Source organism: Neolamprologus multifasciatus, chromosome 3, assembly GCF_963576455.1.
Source record: "Neolamprologus multifasciatus chromosome 3, fNeoMul1.2, whole genome shotgun sequence".
In the NCBI taxonomy this organism is placed as follows: Eukaryota; Metazoa; Chordata; class Actinopteri; order Cichliformes; family Cichlidae; genus Neolamprologus; species Neolamprologus multifasciatus.
Window position 1 is genome coordinate 45,867,889 of NC_140441.1, and position 20,027 is coordinate 45,887,915.

A 20,027-nucleotide genomic window follows, 5' to 3' on the forward strand; every position below is an offset into this window, starting at 1 on the left:
TCGATTAGTAAACTTGTCTGAGTTGACATAGTCCGACTGAAACCTCTGATACACTAACTTTGATGGCCTCAGTTGTAAACAGTCTTAAACTCATGTTAATGCTATTAAAATGAAAAATGTTTCAGCTGCTGAACTCACACCTTTGGATCACAAAGATCTACACACGTTTAATTCATGTATTCAGTCCCTAGCTATAGTCTTGCTGTGACGTCAATGTAGTTTTTTTCAAACCGGATCCACGTTAAAGGAACCGGGCCGTGGCCCCCAGCGCCCTAACGTTGTTTGTCCGTCAGCCCCGCCCTCATGCTCATTTGGTCGTTGTGTAGAAAAGTGGATCCCTGCTTGAAGCGTGTGCACATGAATTCAGGTCATGTGTAGAAAAAGGCAATAAATCAATGGACCTTTGTGCAGCTATTCCAGTAGGGAACAGCTGTGCGGGGCCTCCGTGTCCCGGCACCACATTATCTTTGGCTCGCTTTGGAAGAGCCTCCTGCAGACAGACAGACAGACAGACAGACAGGGGAACTCGTGACAGGTTTGTAAAATCCTTTTAATGCGACCCAGTGAATGGATGTGGCGTGGAAAGGAGGGGGCGTTGCACACTACTGTCTCTATGTACACAGACACACACACACACACAGCGAGCATCCCACATCCTGGTACTTTTCAGCGTTGTCAAGGCAGCCTGAGCACGACTGGCGGAAAGTAGCTGCAGTGTCCTGGCAGAATATCTGTGCAAAACCGCCCCCAAAGTGTCCCGGAAAGTTAAGTGCCGCTAAAAGGTAACGGACGTGCATGTTTTCTGTCGCTCGTGCTTCCGGGCGCGCGGCTTTGCGGCTCGAATCTGCGCCTGTCCTCGCGGCTTTCACGCGCAGACGGGCGCCAGTCCGCGAGGACCAGAGCAGGAAAATGTTGTCCATTGTGCCGCTGAGAGACACAACGATCCAGGCACCATTTCCGCTCTAGTGCGACCGCTTTTCCACGGCCGCTCTGCGTGTTTTGCTGTAGGTTGTTCGGCTGAGTGGCCTGGTGGCGTTTGACTGAAACACACTGAGAATAAAGAAAAATGGCAGATATACTTTGTGATAGAGAGAGACAGCTTTAAAGGGACAGCGACACGCTGTTTTCTTCCTGCTTTCTGGAGCCGAAGCACTCCCACACACGACGACAATTTCATTTATTTCATAGCTATCGCCTGAAATCTTACACTGAAACTCGCGTTTCACGCGGGAATCTGCACAGATGTTGTGACAGATGAGGTGGGCGTCGTGCACGTATTTATTGTCTCCTGACTGGTGCACGAAATCCTGCTGGAGTGAGTGCTACAGATCTTAGAGTACGTCAGTGCTCCACTGAGACCACCTTACTCCGTGTACTCTGTGTACTTTCATTTCTTCATGAGTAGGGTTGCCAACTCCCTGAGAAATAAATAAGGGACACCTCGTGGCCAGGGCCGGGCGACCCAGTTGTCTTCACCCTTCCCAGTGTGGTGAATTTTTTAGCTCTTTTTTTGTGTGTGAAATTATTTTTTTAACCATTTGACTTGAATTTGATTTAAGTAGATGCGTATATTCTTTGTGATATCAACACATGGGAAACAAAAATCATTTAGCCATTTATTTTTAGCTCAAAATGACAACATTAACACAATAAAACAGGTGTATTTCTTAAACAGAAGCCTGTCATGCTTAACTTTTGAGAATAAAAGTAAATCTTTCTTTAAAAGAACTCTGTCCTGCTTAACTTAAAATTATATAAATTAATAGAAAACAATAGAAAGAAAAATATTCTTGTAACTGCACATTTAGTGCATTTAGTGCAATTGGCTTCAGTAGAGGCATTATTTCAGCTTTTGCTCCCGTTTGTAAACCCACTTGTTCCCATGATTACGCATCATAACTCATCATCATTATTCATCTATGTATTACTTTTATGTATTACTCATCTATTCGTTGTAATCATCTATCCTTGCAGTTGTTTACTACACAAAATAAATTATATTATCACACTTCTGGCCACATAGCGCTGATATTCACTGCACATGCCCATTTTAACCTTAACCAGAGGGTTTAAAAACAAACAAACCAGTGTTTACCATATCTGGTTCCACCGAATATGGTAAACACTGGTGGCCAGGGCCGGGCGACCCAGTTGTCTTCACCCTTCCCAGTGTGGTGAATTTTTTAGCTCTTTTTTTGTGTGTGAAATTATTTTTTTAACCATTTGACTTGAATTTGATTTAAGTAGATGCGTATATTCTTTGTGATATCAACACATGGGAAACAAAAATCATTTAGCCATTTATTTTTAGCTCAAAATGACAACATTAACACAATAAAACAGGTGTATTTCTTAAACAGAAGCCTGTCATGCTTAACTTTTGAGAATAAAAGTAAATCTTTCTTTAAAAGAACTCTGTCCTGCTTAACTTAAAATTATATAAATTAATAGAAAACAATAGAAAGAAAAATATTCTTGTAACTGCACATTTAGTGCATTTAGTGCAATTGGCTTCAGTAGAGGCATTATTTCAGCTTTTGCTCCCGTTTGTAAACCCACTTGTTCCCATGATTACGCATCATAACTCATCATCATTATTCATCTATGTATTACTTTTATGTATTACTCATCTATTCGTTGTAATCATCTATCCTTGCAGTTGTTTACTACACAAAATAAATTATATTATCACACTTCTGGCCACATAGCGCTGATATTCACTGCACATGCCCATTTTAACCTTAACCAGAGGGTTTAAAAACAAACAAACCAGTGTTTACCATATCTGGTTCCACCGTGGCCTGGTGGACAAAAATTGGTTAAGGGTTCCCCGAGCTTTCACGCCCCTCATCTTCTTCATGTGCCCACCATTAGAAGCATGCCTATGGAAAAAGTGCGCCGGCACACAGTGCAGTGCGCTTTATTGGTGTTATCGTGCACTTTTCCAGCCAGGTGTTTTCCTTTTCCCATTCTTCCCTGCACTTTTGCAGCCTTTTTTTCTTTCTCTGAGAGGAACAAACATTGCTGGTCTAATGCTGGGCTCACACTGTGCGATTTTTGGCCCATTTTGAGCCGATTTTTGAGTCGTGCGACCAATTTGGTGATCGGCCCGATTTTGGCCTTCATCGTGCATCGTGTAGTATACGTGGGGTAACTAGAAGCGATTAACACCTCACGACCAGCTCCCGATCATCAATCGCTCGTGAGGGTGTCACCGCAGCCGCTCACACTGCTCACGCGCAAACACGTAAACGTCGGTGAAAAAGACGGAGCAGCACGGCTGTGCAGCCTGTGATCTGGACACAAGCGATGGAGGCACAACTTGTAGAACTTTGGAAAGCTCATCCGAGCCTTTTCGATGTGGCATCACCAAATTATCACGACCACAACAACCGTGAAAATAGTTGGATTTACATTGCTGCTCAATCACAGCTGCCTGATCATGTTTGTCATTAGTAATTTAGCAAAGTTGATGGTGGTGTGTGTCTGTGTGAGTGAAAGACAGAGAGGGAGAGCGAGCGACAGATTTTCTGTTATAACCTTCATTTTATGGAGGCACAGTGTGACTCAGGTCGCATCAGAGCATCGGGCGGTATAGTGTGAGACCTGCATCGTGACCTACGAACTTATAACCCATGCGAGCCAATCGTGCAGTTTGAAAATCGCACAGTGTTTGCCCAGCTTCAGGTGTACTGTCGTCTGAGACTTGCACCGCAGTGTCGGCGTTTGTTTCCCTGTTGGCCATGCTTTTTGTTGTGGTCATCTGTTGTCTTCCGGTATTTTCTCCGCAAGCGACCTTTCCTCAACCAATGAGATGAGCGGTAATCTGAATTGTCATACTCGAATTGTCATAAGTGTGCTGTCAGCTCATTGGTCACAAAGCAGGGGCGGGGCTGGGAATTATGTTTTCAAACAAAGCGTTAATTACATTAAAACTTATAGACTACTTTTGATTCTCACTGTATTACGGGACAAAGTGCGTCCCTTATTAGCTCAATACGGGACGTGTACTTTTGTTTCTAAATACGGGACGATTCCGTTTTTTAAGGGACGGTTGGCAACCCTATTCATGAGGCACACACATGTGAGTCAAACAGATAAAATGACTTTGGTTGAACTTATTTGGTGGAAATAAAAAAACGTGTAAATTGTTACATTTTTGTAAATAGCTATTTGACTCTTCAATCCTCGCTAATATTATCATTACTTTGTGCAATTGAAGGGAATTATTGTGCGCAGTCTTTTATATACAGCATTTGTTAATGTTGTTGTGCTTGATGTTGCATTACTGATCAGTGAGCATATTCCCATGGCTCCAATCACTGCTACAAGCAGAGATCCTGAAGCGCAGGATTTCAGTGTGCAGCACTATGGCTAACTATGGCCACTGCACCTGCCTGCTTATATACTCTTTAAAACGGCAATTGCAAACCTCAGTTTAAAATTTAGAGCAACAGTAGGTGCTACACATTGTGTTTTAAAAAGTGGAAAAATATTGTCTTGATGCATGCTCGATCATCCAGGTAAGGAAATCCCAAAAAGGTCTTCATTCTGTTCATCGGAAACATTTCGTCACTCATCCAAGTGACTTCAACTTTTTGTTTATTACAAAGTATTACCTAGTCTTTAGCTTATTTTCATCACATTTTAATGCAACGATTGTTTTCTGCTCCTCAGGATATCTGCACACCAATGTGATGTCGGAGAGCATAAGAGGTGCTCAGAAACACGATGATGCTGATAATGACAGTTAGGATCCTGGACTGAGGGGCTACCAAGGCCAATCACTGCTGTTGGATGAGAACCGATGGGCTGTTTAACCTGGCAACAGCATGCCGACTGCAAAAGGTAAAGGTGGCTCAACGTCCCACCGTTACCGGCCGGCCTCGGAGTACGATGATGCCACGCTCGCCCTAAAGCGAGAGTACTGGAGAAACAAGAAGCGAGAGCAGCGGGCCCGTCTGTCAGAGGAGAGGGAAAGGCACAAACACAACAGCAGCAGCCAGGGAGGAAAGCAGCTAAATGCCCCTGTGGAAGAGGCTTCCACTCTGGCCCAGTCATCAGGTGCTTTGTCACCTCCTCTGCAGAGTAATGATAATTCATACAATTCTGTGTCAAAGCACGGAAATGCTCTGGGGGAGGGGTCACGTGAAACCACTGACAGCCAAAAGGAGAAGTGGCTCCAGACAGTGAAGCTCAACAAGCGTCTGCCTCAGTTGCCAGCGTCCTGTTCTATCTCTGCCAAATCAGCCAGCGGCAACGCAGCCGCAGGTAAACGTCAGACAGCAAGGGACGCAACCGTTTCCTCACCCGTGTCCAGTGGAACTCAGCTGAACACCGTATCCTCAGTGCCTCCAGTCAGAGTGACCAGAATAACCAATGGCAGCTCCAGTAAAACAGCACCTCAGCCATGTGTGTCTATGCAGGGTGCATCAGTCCCCAGAAACCAACATAAGGCACAGGTTGTATTACCCACTCAGCCCAAAGTCTTACCCACAGGCCTCGTTCTCGTGTCCTCTCCGTGCGGCCCCACTTCCACTAAAGCAGAGAGCAAAACAGCCATCTCAACACCTCAGAGTGGAACAAAACGTGCCTTGGTCACCACACAGAGGGCTAAAGGTGTCGGCAATGCACGAGCTTCTCTGGAGTCCGACGAGGAAAGAGCAGCCAAGCGTCGGGAACAGTGGCGGATCAAAAAGCGAGAGCAGCGAGCGAAGCTTGCAGCTAGGTTAGCTAAAGCCAGAGAGAGGACACAGGGTGCAGAGATGACGTTTCAGAGGCTAACGGCACCAAAAACCAGACACGTGGGAAGCATAGTTCTTCCATCAGAGTCACTTTTGAGAGGAGCAAGCCAGAAGCAGTGTCATACACGGGTCAAAACATCATTTACATCAGCCAAAAGTGAAAATAACAAACTGCAAAGTGGGACAGCAACTGTAGTTGTGACTGCTCTGCAAACATCTGATGTTCCATCTGTGAAAAAACCAGTAGACTCTCAGGGAAAGGTTCCAAGTTACGCTCATCTTGGCGGTGTTACCCGGGGTATCGCGAGATATAAAACGCCTAGACAAAGGTTCATCGAAGCACAGAGAAACTTAATGAACCATAGAAGTCTACGGTGTAAATCCCCAATGCTGCCCTCAGCTTTTGGTAGCAGAAGTATGCCCAAAATCAACCCTGACGACACGCCCGAGCAGATAATAGCTAAACGGAGAGAGTACTGGCGGCTCAAAAAGCGCGAGCAGCGAGCTAAGCTGTCCATGGAGGTAAAGGTTCGGTTGAAAGAGAGAGATTCTTTGATGAGGAGGGTGAAACGTTACCAGAAGATCCTCGAGGAGATGAGGAAGACTAGAGTGCTGGCGCAGTCAACCGGAAGTGCCCTCGCGCACAGCCCAGAGACCATCGGAGGATTCATCAAAGAGGACGGCACGCTGACTGCTAACATCCCTCACAGTTCTGTAGATCACAGCGTAGCAGAAGACAAAAGCCAAGCAGAGCTTTGTGTAGTTTCTACAAACACTCCTTTGGCACAACAACAGTGTCAGCCTGACGCTAAACTGAGAAGTGTTGCTCCCACCAGGATACACCCGGCTCCCCCTCCTCTTTGCTTAGCTCAGGTGAAAGTCTCTGCTCCTGGACAGCTCGCCAACAAACTGCCGCGACTGCTCGCAGTTAGACCACAGGCTCACCTCAAAAGCACAACCGTTCCTAATTTGCACTCGTCAGCTATCCAAACTGTGGGTCAGCTCACACTTACTCATCCACAGAGCCCTCAAAATTCAGCAGGTTCAAACGTTAGCAGCTGTGTTATGAAAATGACCATCTCGAGCAGAGCGCCGTCGCTGTCAGCCCCGTCTCTGGACGCGGGGCTGACGGAGGAGGAGAGGATGGCAAAGAAGAGGGAGTACTGGAGGATAAAGAAGCGTGAGCAGAGAGCAGCTCGCGCTGTCCGATTGAGACAGGGTGTTTTACATGCTCGGGCCGGTGCAGCCTTACAAAGGAGGAAGCCTCAGAAGCAGGGGACGCTGATCACTGTGCCTCAGAGTAGAAATCTCACCGACTCTACAGCAAACGCACCTCCTCTTTCCAACAACAGCGTGCTTTTTCTGCCTCGTGCAAATGAAATGAAACAGGAGAGTGACTCCATGGCAGCAGCTGACCTAAATTCTCCACCAGAACAAGCCATCTGTCCAGATATCAAACCCCCTACTTCCCCACCTCCAGCACCCCAGCTGGAGTCTGACCCATGTCTGAGCGCAGACAGCCAAACTGCCACTCTGCTAGCTGTGGCCTCCATGAAGAAGCTCCTGGAAGAATCTCTTAGCACGGTGACAGAATGTAAAAGTGAGCAGAACTCTATTAAAATGGAGACAATAGAAGAGGTTTCACAGCAAGACATGAAGCCAAATTTATCTCAGCTGTCCTTTGAAAGGGATGACACGGCTCCTATTGCTGCTGACCTCACTTTGCAGATAAAAAGCTGGGAGCTAGACAGCAAGGTCTCTGCAAAGGCCAGTTTACAAAGCCCTCAACTCAAGAACCCATCGCAGGTGAGTGAGACAGTTCCACCTCTTCCTGCTTGCAGTGAGGTAGGTGTGCATCATACCAGCGAGCACTCATCCCAGACCCCTTTGAACTACATAGTAAACACCTCCATGGAAGTACCACGCAGAACCCAGAGACTTTGCGCTAAAAAAGCCGGCTATAAAACCTGCTGCTCTCCAGAGCCACCAAAGCTGCATCACATCACAGCCATGACGCTGGATAACCTGCAACCACAGCAGCAGCAGCAGGAACAGCATCAGGCACAAGAACAGAACATCTGCCCCGAATCGAAGCGGAGGTACAACAGCGTGGTGACGGAGCAGAGCGGCTTGACCAGCTTGACCAGCTTGCAGAGGAAGAGGGAGTACTGGAAGCTGATGAAGAGGCAGCAGAGGGCCAAGTTAAAGGCCAGGCAGAAAGACGGCGAGGGGGAGTGCAGCAGCGGGCTCTTCCCCAGAAGCATTCAGGTAACACGAGTAGCACTCGAGGTCGTTTTCTGCAAGAGGTGAAGTTTCAGCGCTTTGGTGTGTAGCTAAAAGCTAATATTGATCATATTTGATAGTATGTTGAGTCTCGCTGGTTGCCCCTGATGTCAGCTGTGCATCATCATCAGATTCATCTTCACATGTGACTGTTTTTGAAAAATGAGTGCTAGCTCTGACCCACGTAGCATTTCAATCTTTTGAAGCCTCGTGTTGTGTTCAGGATCTGAGCGTGGCAGAAATTCAACACTCAAAGTAAAGAAGACTGCGTTTGATTTTCTTCCTCACGCCTTTTATCTGCATATAAAGTTCTATTTGATGATTGCAAAGGTGACAAGCTTGACTAAGGCCACTGAAATCTGCCGCGTGCTACCAGATGAACCATTTCCGACTAGTGCAGCCTAACTTTGTGTTTAGCTTGTGCAATGGGCAGAAAACCCAAGCATCACTTAAATGAATGAAAGCTATTGAGTATTTAGCAGCATGTGCACATAGAGTCTATATAAAAAAGGGGCCCTCCATGTAAAGAGTGCATTTTTTCACATACCTAAATTTCTCTATGTATATAAAAGTGGTTTCTGCAGTCGACTCAGTCCAGCTGAAGCTTGAATCGCTGCGACAGAAAATTCTCAGGCATATGGTATTTGAACGGGAAAAACAAAGTGGAGTTCATCTGAAGGGCGCCCATTAAATCTAGGAGCAAACTCTCCCTCAGTTTCTGAAAACCCGTATGTTCATGTCATATTTTCTTCTTTCAGACCCCGGGGCTCGTTATTATCAACAGTCTTAAAGGGGCGAGTCCTCCAGCAAAACGAGCCCTCCAGCCCAAACCACCTGTCTCTCCTCTGGACTCAGTGACCAGCATCCCTACCGTTCTGGTTGTTAGCCAAACAACATCTAATGCTCAACAGTCAGCGTGCACGCTCCAGGTCAGACTGCCTATCACCAGCAATGAGTACAGCAGCGTCAATCTTGGGCCTTCACATGCTGTATCCAGCTGTGCAGGAGTTTCTGAATCTCTACAGCTTTCACAAGCATCTAGAAGCACTGATGTAGACTCAGCTCCCGCCCTCCCCGCTGTGAAGCCACCAGACAAACCACTGTCCAGTACTGACATGCACCTCGTTGAACCCCTTGGTCAAAGTCCGTTAAAAATCCCCTCTGCTCACCTTCAGAGTCCCCCACACAAGAAACAATCCTCCATCCAGCTGGCACCAGTGAGCACCATGGTTCCTCCAAAGCCCATCCCGGGGGAAAGTGAGCAGGACTTTCTGAGGAGGAAGCGGGAGTACTGGAGGATAAAAAAGAAGGAGCAGAGAGCCAGGAAGGCAGTTCGGGAGAAGGGAATCACCCAAAGCTTCAACAGCTGGAAGACTAGGCTGCCTCCCCTGGGTCTACAGACAGAGGTGGGAGTTGCACAGCTACATAAACAGCTTGTTTTTTTTTAGCTTACTGGCATGTAATGATTATTGTATTTATATTACATACTACTGACATTTATATTATACTTAATAGGCTCAAGGTTTAGCTGGCATTTCTGGTTTTCTTCTTATTTATCTGGAAGGACCTTCTTGGTTAGGGTGTGCTAGTTCTCCTCTTACACTGCTTGATTACCTCGAGGGGTTCCACAAGGTTCAATCCTGGGTCCACTGATGTTTTCCTTTTATCATTCTGTCTTTTTTTGGCATTTCTTATCCTTTATATGCCATCTTTTAAGCCTCACCAGCCAAATAGGCTGCCCACCCTGGTTGGCTGTTTATCCCGGATTAGTGACTGAGGCCATGATTACAGCTCCGCTTGAAATACATTTAACATTCAGTCACGTGATTGATTTCTTTTGCTCATCTTCAAAGACCAGCGTTCGTAATCTCGGTGAAGTATTTGATTCCTCGCTGAACTTTGACTCACATATAAAATGTACCTCACGTTCCTTTTACTTTCATTTAAGGAACATTTCTAAAATGCGAGCCTCGTTCTTTGAACTAGAGCAAATTGTTCTCGCGTTTGTGTCATTGCACATGTTGTGATGCCCTTTTACCAGCTTAGACAAATCATCTTTGTCATGCCTCCAAACAATTACAAAATGCTGGAGTCAGACTCGTAACAGGCTCGAGAACAAAACGACATAGAACGTTCAAATTGATATGATAGGTGTGTCTGCTAAAAACCTTCGATGAGTTCAGATCTCATGACCTCAACCTCACCGTCAGACATCAGAGGTCAAGTTTTCTGAAAATCTTCTGAAGTCTCATTGGATTTTGAAATTCATATCATAGTTGTATCTACCAGGAGAGTGAGGGGTACCACTGTCCACCACCAGTATCTTTCTCTTTACATTGGTTCCCACTAGATTTTAAAATTTTCACACTTATAATTAATTTAAAAATTGAAGAGGGTCCTTTCAGCAACATCAAGTATGTTCCCCACATAAATAAGGGTTAAACAAATCGGACACTAACGCAGGTTTTCTATCACAAGCCTGATACCATCATTGCCAGGACTGATCTCTCAGTGACACAGAAACAGAGGACTACTTTAGTACAGCGGTCTCCAACCTTTTTTGCGCCACGGACCGGTTTATGCCCGACAATATTTTCATGGACCGGCCTTTAAGGTGTCGCGGATAAATACAACAAAATAAAACTAGTACCGGTACCGAAAAAAAGAAGATTTATTCATAACACACGTGAAAAGACCAAGGAAAACCGAGTAAACGATGAAAACGATAACAAAATAACGCTGAAGACTGATAAAAACCCTGAAAACTATACATTTCACACCTGAGCCTCAACTCTCGCGGCCCGGTACCAAACGACTCACGGACCGGTACCGGTCCAAGGCCCGGGGGTTGGGGACCGCTGCTTTAGTACTCCAGTAGGAAAGAAACAGATTACTAAATGGTGCACTCGTGCCCCCATTCTTTGCCAAAGCCTTTGTTTGTAAGTAAATCAGATGACCTAAAAGACACAAAAGCACCAGAAAGAAACGACAAAAATACACAAAATAATGTCAAAGTGACAAAACTACAGGAACTCTGCTTAAGCATCTCTCCAGTCTGACTTGTGTCTAGGTTCACCTTGTTTCAGGGAGCTCATGAAAGCACATAAAAACACTGCACGTGGCCTGTGCTTTAGTTTTTCACTCATTGTCTAATATCTTTAGGCACCTGGTCAGTGGGTGAACTCTTCTGAGGAGTCAGAACATCTAATGAGGTGAGAGATTTTTTTTTGCTCGCTTTCTTTTGATATCAGCATCATCAGCATTCAGGATAACACAGAAAAATCTCCTTTCACAGCTCTTCAGTGGACTCGGCATCCTTCACATACTCGGATTACACAGCCCCAATCGAAGGTAAAGTATGTCACTTTGAACTTGAACGAATGCACATAAAATAGTGAAAGTAACCAAAAACAAACTCTAACTTCTCAGATGAGTCAGAGCTGCTGTTTGCTGAAAGTGAGGAGGATTCTGTTTCCGATGCTGTGTGGAGGAGCCGCTACCTCATGGACTATGACCCACTCAACCAGCTGCTGGTGTGCATGGTGTGTGGGGAACTGCAATATTCCCACAGTCTAGAGGGAGTGAAGGCCCACATTGACGAGGCCCACCCGCACACCCTAACCTTGGAGCCCGGCGAGAAAGAGCAAATACGGGAGGCCTGGGATGAGCAGGTGTCCCGGCGGGAACGCTTCTTCAGCAGCCAGCTGCAGCAGCACAGCAGACCTGTGGCAGGTGCAGTATGAGCTCGGATCAAGTAGTTAAGTCACCTGACTTTGCAACACAGCAGAGTTTAAAGTAGCTGCAGGAGAGCATCTGTTAGCCTCATCTGTACGACTGATCCCAATGAGGTATATCCTATATATTCATATAATGTAATGGTAGCAACACTGGCTCAGCAGTTATATACAATAATTGACGGTGCAATCTCGCCTGACTGCACCGATCAGTGTGAAACAATTCAATTTAATTCAATTTTATTTATATAGTGCCAAATCACAACAGCAGTCGCCTCAAGGAGCTTTATTGTACAGTAGATCGCACAATAATACATACAGAGAAAAACCCAACAATCATATGACCCCCTATGAGCAGCACTTTGGCGACAGTGGGAAGGAAAAACTCCCTTTTAACAGGAAGAAACCTCCGACAGAACCAGGCTCAGGGAGGGGCGGGGCCATCTGCTGTGATTGGTTGGGGTGAGAGAAGGAAGACAGGATAAAAGACATGCTGTGGAAGAGAGACACAGATTAATAACAGATATGATTCAATGCAGAGAGGTCTATTAACACATAGTGAGTGAGAAAGGTGACTGGAAAGGAAAAACTCAATGCATCATGGGAATCCCCCGGCAGCCTACACCTATTGCAGCATAACTAAGGGAGGATTCAGGGTCACCTGGTCCAGCCCTAACTATATGCTTTAGCAAAAAGGCTAAGCCATTTCTCTGCAGATGATCTGTTAACAACGCTGTCTGACTTCTTTTGCAGAACCACACAAGAACTGAAGAGACGGCTGCAGGAGGCAACTAAAGACCGTGGACCAGGAGAAACAAACCCCACCTCCTTTCTCTCGTGTATTTGATTTCTTATCAGTGTGTTTACCTCTGCAGGAAGACACTTTGGAAAAGAAGGCCCTAAAGCAGCTTTACCTCATTTCCTACCAGGGTTGTGTATGTTTATCAAAGGCAGCGAGGACATTTTTATACTGAAGCTGCCTCATCCGAGATTTGCTGTCAGTCCTTCTCCTGTTGTGTTTGTTTTTTGTGCTCCTTTTTTTTCTCTCACCCCCAATCAGCTGCAGCAAACGGTTGCTCCTGCTTCTCCCAGAAGTTTCCTCCAGTTCAAAAGGAGCTCTTCCTCCCCACTCTTGCTGCTCATAGGGGATCATTGCACTTCTCTATAATATTGTTGCTTCTTACAATACAGCACCTTGAGAAGAGTGAAACATTACTATTTAAAGAAAACTACATTTGGGAAATCTTCACTCTGGGAAGGCTAAGCTAATGGCATTCTGGACATATCAGTTTATTAGGCCACTTAATTTATTGATCCAATCACAGACTTGCACAAATATCTTCTTTGATCACATGACCTCTGTGGGCGCCATAATAAAATATAACCTGTGTTTTCCAGCTGGAGCATACTCATAGCCAGTTTGTACATTCCTCACTGCTCTGTTCTGCCTTGTTGGATTTTCTGCAGGGGTAAACATTTCAGCATTCTGGGAAAACACTAAAGGTATTCCAAGGAAAAACGGGATAATAGGTGATATGGGGGTAAAAGAATGAGTAGCTCAGCTCAGTCATAAAATTAGCACCAGTGTCCAGGCTGTGAATTCCACAGTGGGAAGTGTTTTAGCACCAAATATAAAGAATAATATTGATTGTTGGAAAGTAAAAGGCGCAACCTGCTGGCTGAGCTGCTGAGAGCACAAACTGGGGCTGAACGCACCGTGCTGAGGAACACTATTGCTGAATATGTTTGTATTGGAGGTCTGGGTCACTGCACTTGTGCAGAGACACACTACCTGTTCACTGATAAGCAGCCGTGGCTTTTGTCAATGTGACATTTATAGTTGATTATACAACAAGTTAATATTTAACCCTGGGATTAGTCGGCTGTAGAAAAACAGCATCAGCACAACATTTTCTACGATTTGGACGCTGACTGAATCTGATAGTGTGCAGATTTTCCTGCAGGCTTGTATTCAGGTTAGAGCCTTGATAGGGGCATCTGGAACTGGGCTGCAATTTGCTCCTGCATCACATCCTTACGTGTTCCTCCAGGGGCAACTTTTTGTACCGAGACAACTTTCTTAGGGACAGTTTGTCACCTCTGCAAAAATCTCCTGCAGCGCTGTAAATAGACTAATATAAAGCTGGTTATGACATGCCAAATGTGACTTTTTCTGTGCCGTACCACAATATTTGGAGCAGCCTTGTTATTTATTGAATCTCCTCTTACGCAAGTGATCGTCGATGATGCATTATTCATATCTGTAGAAAGCGCCATGTTAGAAAAGTATTTCATTTGTGAATGTTATCAATCCAAGGCTTTCCTACTTAAGTAGTAAATGGATGAAGTGCTCTGGAATGCTTTTCGATGATTTTTCTATGATTTTCATGAAGACTACAACACTGAAATATTCTTGTATTTGAGCACAAAGCTGAGGAGGTGAACACTGTCTGTGGAGCCACAACGCAGTGGAAAGAGCTTGTGGTGATCAGCTCACTCATGAAAATCAGACGTGATTGTCTGCCAGTTTAAAAAGGGAATGTTTAAATGCCTTTTCAGTAATAAACTTTTTCTACTGTTCATTCGAATCCTTTGTCTTTTTTGTTAAACTCTGTTTTCTCCAGTGCAGTTGTGTCACTTGTGTGGTATTATGATCAGAAATATTAAGAATTTCACATTAATAAGCACAGAAATTCCTGCTTTGTACATTGACCGTATCATTTTTATTGAATCCACTGAAGTTGCACTTGCACCAGTAGGGCAGCTCACACCCGAAGTGTGCACTGTGGCTCCAGCCTGGGTCTGTGATGGGCAGCTGTGTGCAGTGCAAACTCAAACATGCCAATGCACTGCATTAAGGAGCTCTAAAACAAACTAGAAACAGTGTCAGCTGGATGTAGAGCATGATGATGCACCTCATCAGGAGCTTGTTTTACTAAGAAATGCAGTAACAGTTTCACAAACACACATTTTGCTAATTAACAAAACTACAATCACAAACTGTTTTAGTGAAACCCCACAGCTGAAAGACCACAGACGATGAGACGAGTCTGTTTTCTCCACAGTCCGACCTCAACTCTAATTTCTCAACAACTGAAAAAGCCAAACACGCCTGACAGTGTGAGCTCACTGAAGTCTGCGTGGCGAGCTGTTGTCATTAGAGCAAAAACCGAGTTCACCAAAACAAGAACTGGGAAATTTGAGCACATTAGCCCTGTACTGAACTCTCTTCATTGGCTACCTTGTCAGGTTCGAGCAGATTTTAAGGTCCTGCTGCTCACCTACAAGGCTTTAAACGGACTTGCACCTTCATACCTCTCCGACCTTTTACATCTTTACGTTCCATCCCGTGCTCTCCGATCTCTGGCCTTCTAAAGGTTCCTAGAGCCAGAAAAAAGACAATTGGAGAGCTTTTTCTTTTTGTGCCCCGTTTCTGTGGAACACCCTCCCTCAAGATGTTAGGCAGGCTGCTCTGTGGAGGTTTTTAAAACTAAGCTGAAGACACATTTGTTTACCTTATCTTACAAGTCTTAATTCTGTGGCTTTTAGTTTTTACATTTTTACTGTTTTTAACTTGTATTGTGTCTTTTACCTGTATTGCTATGTATCACTTTTATTTATTTTATCTTTTTAGTTTCAAATAGTTGTACAGCACTTTGTTTGAAAGCGCTTTATAAATAAAGTTATTATTATTATTAAAATCAAGTAGAGCTTCAATGGTAGTGAAAAACAGTGAATGGTTAAACAGAGTCCAACTGTAAATGAAAGTCAACATTTATTGTGTTACTTTAACAACTCGACTTCATCATTGTTTATTTCCACAGCTATAATGACTTCATTTGAACACATACGGACTTAGTACTTCCCCAGATAGTCTGCTGTATTTTAAGGGTGTGAGACATTTGTGACTGAATAAATACGTTTGTAATTATTTTGTATGGCTTTATTAAATATGCTAAAAAGAATTTACAAAAACCTCCCGGCTGGTTCGGAGGGAGTCAGGAGGAAACTTTTTCCCTGTTCACTGCTTCACACCCTGACTTCTCCTGGGCTCCTCTTCCACTACAGCCTCGGCTTCTTCCCCAGGGTGAGCTGCTTCTTTATGGACGTGTGAAGAAAACCAGGTTCCACTGGCCGAGTCGGTGTCGCCGACGCCTTGCAGCTCGCGGGGTCCAGCGCCCAGTCGGAACAGCGTGGGGATCTGACCTAGGATGGGGTTACTCTGTTGGAGGCCAGAGATCCACTGATTGAGGGTAGCCTGGTCCCCCTGACTGGTCATGCACATGGCAAAGACTGGACCTTCATCCACTGGATAGACACACAGACACACATCATCTATGTTACACCCTGGAAGTGAGGGGTTGTGGTCAACAGCAGCGATGCCATATCTTACAGTCTTCCACATCGAAGCTCTCATCGTCCCCCAGGTCGCGGTCCAAATCCAGGTCTAGCTGCAGAGGATAGTTGAAACACCTCTCTGGGTCATACGGCTCTTCTATCTGAGGGGAGGGAGGAGGATTTTTTTGTAATTTAATTCACAAAGTTTCACATATTATTATATACTCATTATACAGAGTCTACAATGAGGGGAACACACAGACGGTCACTGCAGAAAAGGCTGGCTGTTTGCAGATGACAGCCAGCTGAAGAAGCTGGGAGAGCTTCACAGGGGGTGGAGTGAGGGTGGTGTCAGTTCCCCCAACACCAGTATGCACAGATGTCTACAGGAAAGCAGCTGCAACGGTTGCATTCCTAATATCTGAGTGTATTAATGAACACACCAAGCTGGACGTTTCTGTATTAGAAATCCTGTTTTTAATTGATCTTAGGAAATATTCTACAATCTGAGATTCTGGTTTTGTGACTTTCCTGAGCTGTAAGCCACAATCATTAGAATTCAAACACTCTGTTATATGATCCTCACACAGCACTTATTATTTGTAATGGATAACAGTAATGTTTGCCCACCTTCTCTTCAGGTGGGGCAGGGTCAGCTCTGAGGACGTAGTAGTAAACACACGTCTTCCTCATCCACAGAGGGAACGGGCCCTCCACAAACACGGGCCTGCACGGGTTGTGCTTAGCGAGCGCTTCCATCTGGCTGGGGCTCTGGATGCCTGGTGCAAACACAGGAAAGAAAGAAAACAAACAACAAATAGGGAAATGATGCCACTATTAGTATTTTTAACAATATATTTCTGACTAAGACACAGAAGCTGTGTCCCATTTCAGGGTCTGCACGCTTGAAGTACGCATTTTAAGTGCGATTACGTCACCGCCACGCGACGACGGCTGTCCCAATTCGAAGTGTACTTCAAATGCATACTCCAAATGCGCCGTCGATTTCCCCAAATATCAAGTGTGGTCCGGTGCACGCTTCGTGGTCCCATATATCCCACAATTCATAGCGCGGCGGTGGGTGTGGATAATTTCGCAGCAAAATACAGCAGAAGGGAGCGGCCAAGAGTGAACTGTCAAAAGTAAGTACTGAATATGACGTCACTTATTTATGTGAGAATGTTTACTAACGAAGAACATTAAAACATTGCTGGCAAAGTTGTGGGACATTAGTGATGTTTGTACTTTCAGCGTTAACTTAGTTGTAAAGCCATATATATCATAATAATCTGACAATAACTATAATATTGGCCATATTATATTTACATTACCACAGTGAGATGATTTTAGTCTCATGAACAACAGGAGCTAATTGTTATTTACTAACTAATCTTGAAATAACTGTTCGGTACAGAAACACAGAAACATGTGGTTGACAGAAATGAAGGAGAACATATTTTGTCCGTTTGTTTGTTTCTACATGAGCTTTGTGTGATTTGATAAGTATCTGAGGCTGAGACCACAGGACTGTAAAACATGATTGTTGGGCAGGAAGCCCAACAATCATGTTTTACAGTCCTGTGGTCTCAGCCTCAGATACTCAACTAATCACAGTGATGTCATGACAAAAATGAATGACCAACAAAACATTTTTCTCCTTCATTTCTGTCACACAAAGCTGTATGTAACGTTTCTCGCGGTTAGTATCATGGTTGCTAGGCAACCTGCACAGCGCGACGTAGGCTAGACCGTCCCATTTCACAAGCCTCTCACTTCCGCACTTCTCGTACTTATAGTACGCACCGTACGTAGTACGTGTAGTGTGCGTACTTCAAGCGTGCAGACCCTGAATTGGGACACAGCTAGAGTGTAGTTTCAGGTCATCCATACCTACTATATGTGGAAGTGTGACTTCAGCACCGCTCTCTGTGATGTCTGTGCAGGGCAGCTTGTGAGGAGAGCACACACAGTTTGGTAAATACAAGATTTACATCTGATGACAAAAGACAAAGTCAATCAAACTTTGCGATTTTTACACACAAGTTTGTCTTAGTTCGACCTGAGAAACTAATCAGCTTATTTGGAGTTTTTTTTGAGAATTCACATCCACTCCACTTTCTATAAGCTCAGTTTAAAAGCTTAAGAAATGTGGAACACGAGTCTGTGGTTGACAGCTCTGGAAAAGGGGTTTCCAGACTCGGGTCTGAAACATTCAGCGTATTAGCTTTAAAGATTTTAGAGTTACTTTTGTTATTCTTTTAAAGAACAAAGCCGGGCTAGCTGTTCCCCCCTGTTTCCAGTCTTCATGCTAAGCTAGGCTAATCCATGCATATACCTGGTAGACGGTCACTTTTGCATCCCAGTCGTTTGCCATGCGTGTGAGGCTGAAGCGTGACAGGTCTACTGGGTCTTCAGGGAGTTGCTCGGGAATAGGAAAGGGGTTTACGTGCTTGAACTTGGGGAACCAGTACATGATACGCTGGTACTTTCTCATAGGGTGGGTCTTTTCTCCAAAGATCTGGACCAGCAGCACTTTGGTCTCAATGTTGGGCATGATACCTGAAGCACAGACACTGACACTTAGACACAAAAACAGTGTACAGAACACCTCAAGATTCTCAGCAACTACCACAATACTATAGACACCCACCATAATTCTCCATCTGCTCCAGGAGCTGCACTCCACACTCCTGCTGACGGGGATAGTGGTTGAACATTCTCTGGATAAAGTTTTGCGGCACGAACACCTCTTTAGGAAAAACATCCAGCAGCTTGTTGTAGACAGTGAGGTCTTTCTCCACCCCGAACTCTGGCATCTTCTTCAGAGCAGCATAGATAAACTCCACATGACCTCGACGCCTTATGTCTCTCTTGGTGTAGACGTCTATCACTTTGTTAAACGTGGCCTTGGTTTTGGCTTCTTTGGCGACCTGCTCAAACAGATCATCGTGGGCGACCAGAGATTTGTCCCTCGTCTTGTCCTCTTCCCGAACGAACCGTGCAGGCTGACTCTTGGTGCACGCTGGGCTGCTGTGGAAATGCCTCAACACCTAAAAGCAACATGTTTTTGTTATGAACGAATATAAAAGATTCATTCATATGATCTGATTAGATTATTTATTGATTAACACCAAACAAAGAGTCGACTGCCAGCTGCCTTTCTCTGCGATTATATCAGTGCTGTATATGAGCTTAAGTCTGGTCGCTGCTAAAGCTCACCTCGCGCTGTGGGCACTGCAAGCCGCCGAGCTGACTTGAGGAGTGTAACCGGAATAGAGCGCCGTTGTCTCCAGCAGCAGCAGGAGGCAGCAGCCTCCCTGCGTGGCTGAGCAGCCGCAGAGACTTGAGCTGATGCAGGCAGCGGCTGCCCTTCATAGTCGAGCCATCACAGCGAGTGTCAGAGAACAGAAAGGCACACGGACGTGAAGCTCACACATTCACTCTTCGGTGTACCTCATCCAGCTGTAAATATTTGTACAGAACGATAAAACTTTACATTTCACATTTTTGTGAAGTTTAGTTCGTCAACTGCTCAAACGTTGTAGTAAAGATAGTTATTATTATCACCCCGACATGTATAACCATGTTAATACTGACCATTAATGCCGACAATCGGACAAGAATGTAGTCTCCTTCAGAAGGCGCTGTCAATGGACGCTACCATGTTGAAAGGCCAGTACAGCATTCCGGTCCGACACGCGTTTTCTTCCCCCAAACAATAGAAACAGTGACAGAAATAATTGTTCCGTAAAACCGCAAATAAGCGCAGTAAATATTCTCCATTAAAATGCATGAAAATGATTTCTGAATCAATGCCATTCTTCGCGCTGTAGCTATGATTCTTCAAACTATTAAACAAAAGTTGAGAAAAGAGAAAGCTAACTATTTTTTTTATCCTTTGTCGTGCAGTATAGTTTAGGGTGACCAT

General features: G+C 44.8%; 2 protein-coding genes across 4 annotated transcripts; one reads left to right on the forward strand and one right to left on the reverse strand.

Moving 5' to 3' along the window:
• Positions 1-418: 418 nt before the first annotated feature.
• LOC146523577 (uncharacterized) lies at positions 419-14,341 on the forward strand. 3 transcript variants are annotated; one of them, XM_085151072.1, is made up of 7 exons: positions 419-535; positions 4,678-8,012; positions 8,786-9,433; positions 11,190-11,239; positions 11,323-11,378; positions 11,457-11,759; positions 12,515-14,341. In XM_085151072.1, exons 2-7 carry the CDS (start codon positions 4,833-4,835, stop codon positions 12,529-12,531), a joined length of 4,254 nt encoding a protein of 1,417 aa, XP_085007198.1. In that variant the 5' UTR covers positions 419-535; positions 4,678-4,832; the 3' UTR covers positions 12,532-14,341. The 3 variants fall into 3 exon arrangements, with proteins under 3 accessions (XP_085007198.1, XP_085007188.1, XP_085007207.1); XM_085151062.1 differs by lacking the exon at positions 419-535 and adding an exon at positions 664-782; XM_085151081.1 differs by lacking the exon at positions 419-535 and adding an exon at positions 4,068-4,084.
• On the reverse strand, positions 12,818-19,828 carry ecsit (ECSIT signaling integrator). The gene is made up of 8 exons (XM_085151515.1): positions 19,697-19,828; positions 19,319-19,561; positions 18,750-19,149; positions 18,435-18,658; positions 17,990-18,047; positions 16,730-16,878; positions 16,155-16,260; positions 12,818-16,069 (listed from the first exon to the last, which is right to left on the reverse strand). Exons 2-8 carry the CDS (start codon positions 19,472-19,474, stop codon positions 15,783-15,785), a joined length of 1,380 nt encoding a protein of 459 aa, XP_085007641.1. The 5' UTR covers positions 19,475-19,561; positions 19,697-19,828; the 3' UTR covers positions 12,818-15,782.
• Between the last annotated feature and the right edge of the window lie 199 nt (positions 19,829-20,027).

Bases quoted from the DNA above. Each gene is read 5' to 3' on its own strand.
- LOC146523577 (XM_085151072.1), top strand. From the start codon at position 4,833: ATGCCGACTGCAAAAGGTAAAGGTGGCTCAACGTCCCACCGTTACCGG. The intron at 9,434-11,189 runs GTGGGAGTTGCA...TAATATCTTTAG, and splicing joins CCCTGGGTCTACAGACAGAG to GCACCTGGTCAGTGGGTGAA. The intron at 11,379-11,456 runs GTAAAGTATGTC...CTAACTTCTCAG, and splicing joins TTACACAGCCCCAATCGAAG to ATGAGTCAGAGCTGCTGTTT.
- ecsit (XM_085151515.1), bottom strand. From the start codon at position 19,474: ATGAAGGGCAGCCGCTGCCTGCATCAGCTCAAGTCTCTGCGGCTGCTC. The intron at 18,659-18,749 runs GTGGGTGTCTAT...TCTGTGCTTCAG, and splicing joins GGAGCAGATGGAGAATTATG to GTATCATGCCCAACATTGAG. The intron at 16,879-17,989 runs GTATGGATGACC...TGTTTGCACCAG, and splicing joins CACACTTCCACATATAGTAG to GCATCCAGAGCCCCAGCCAG.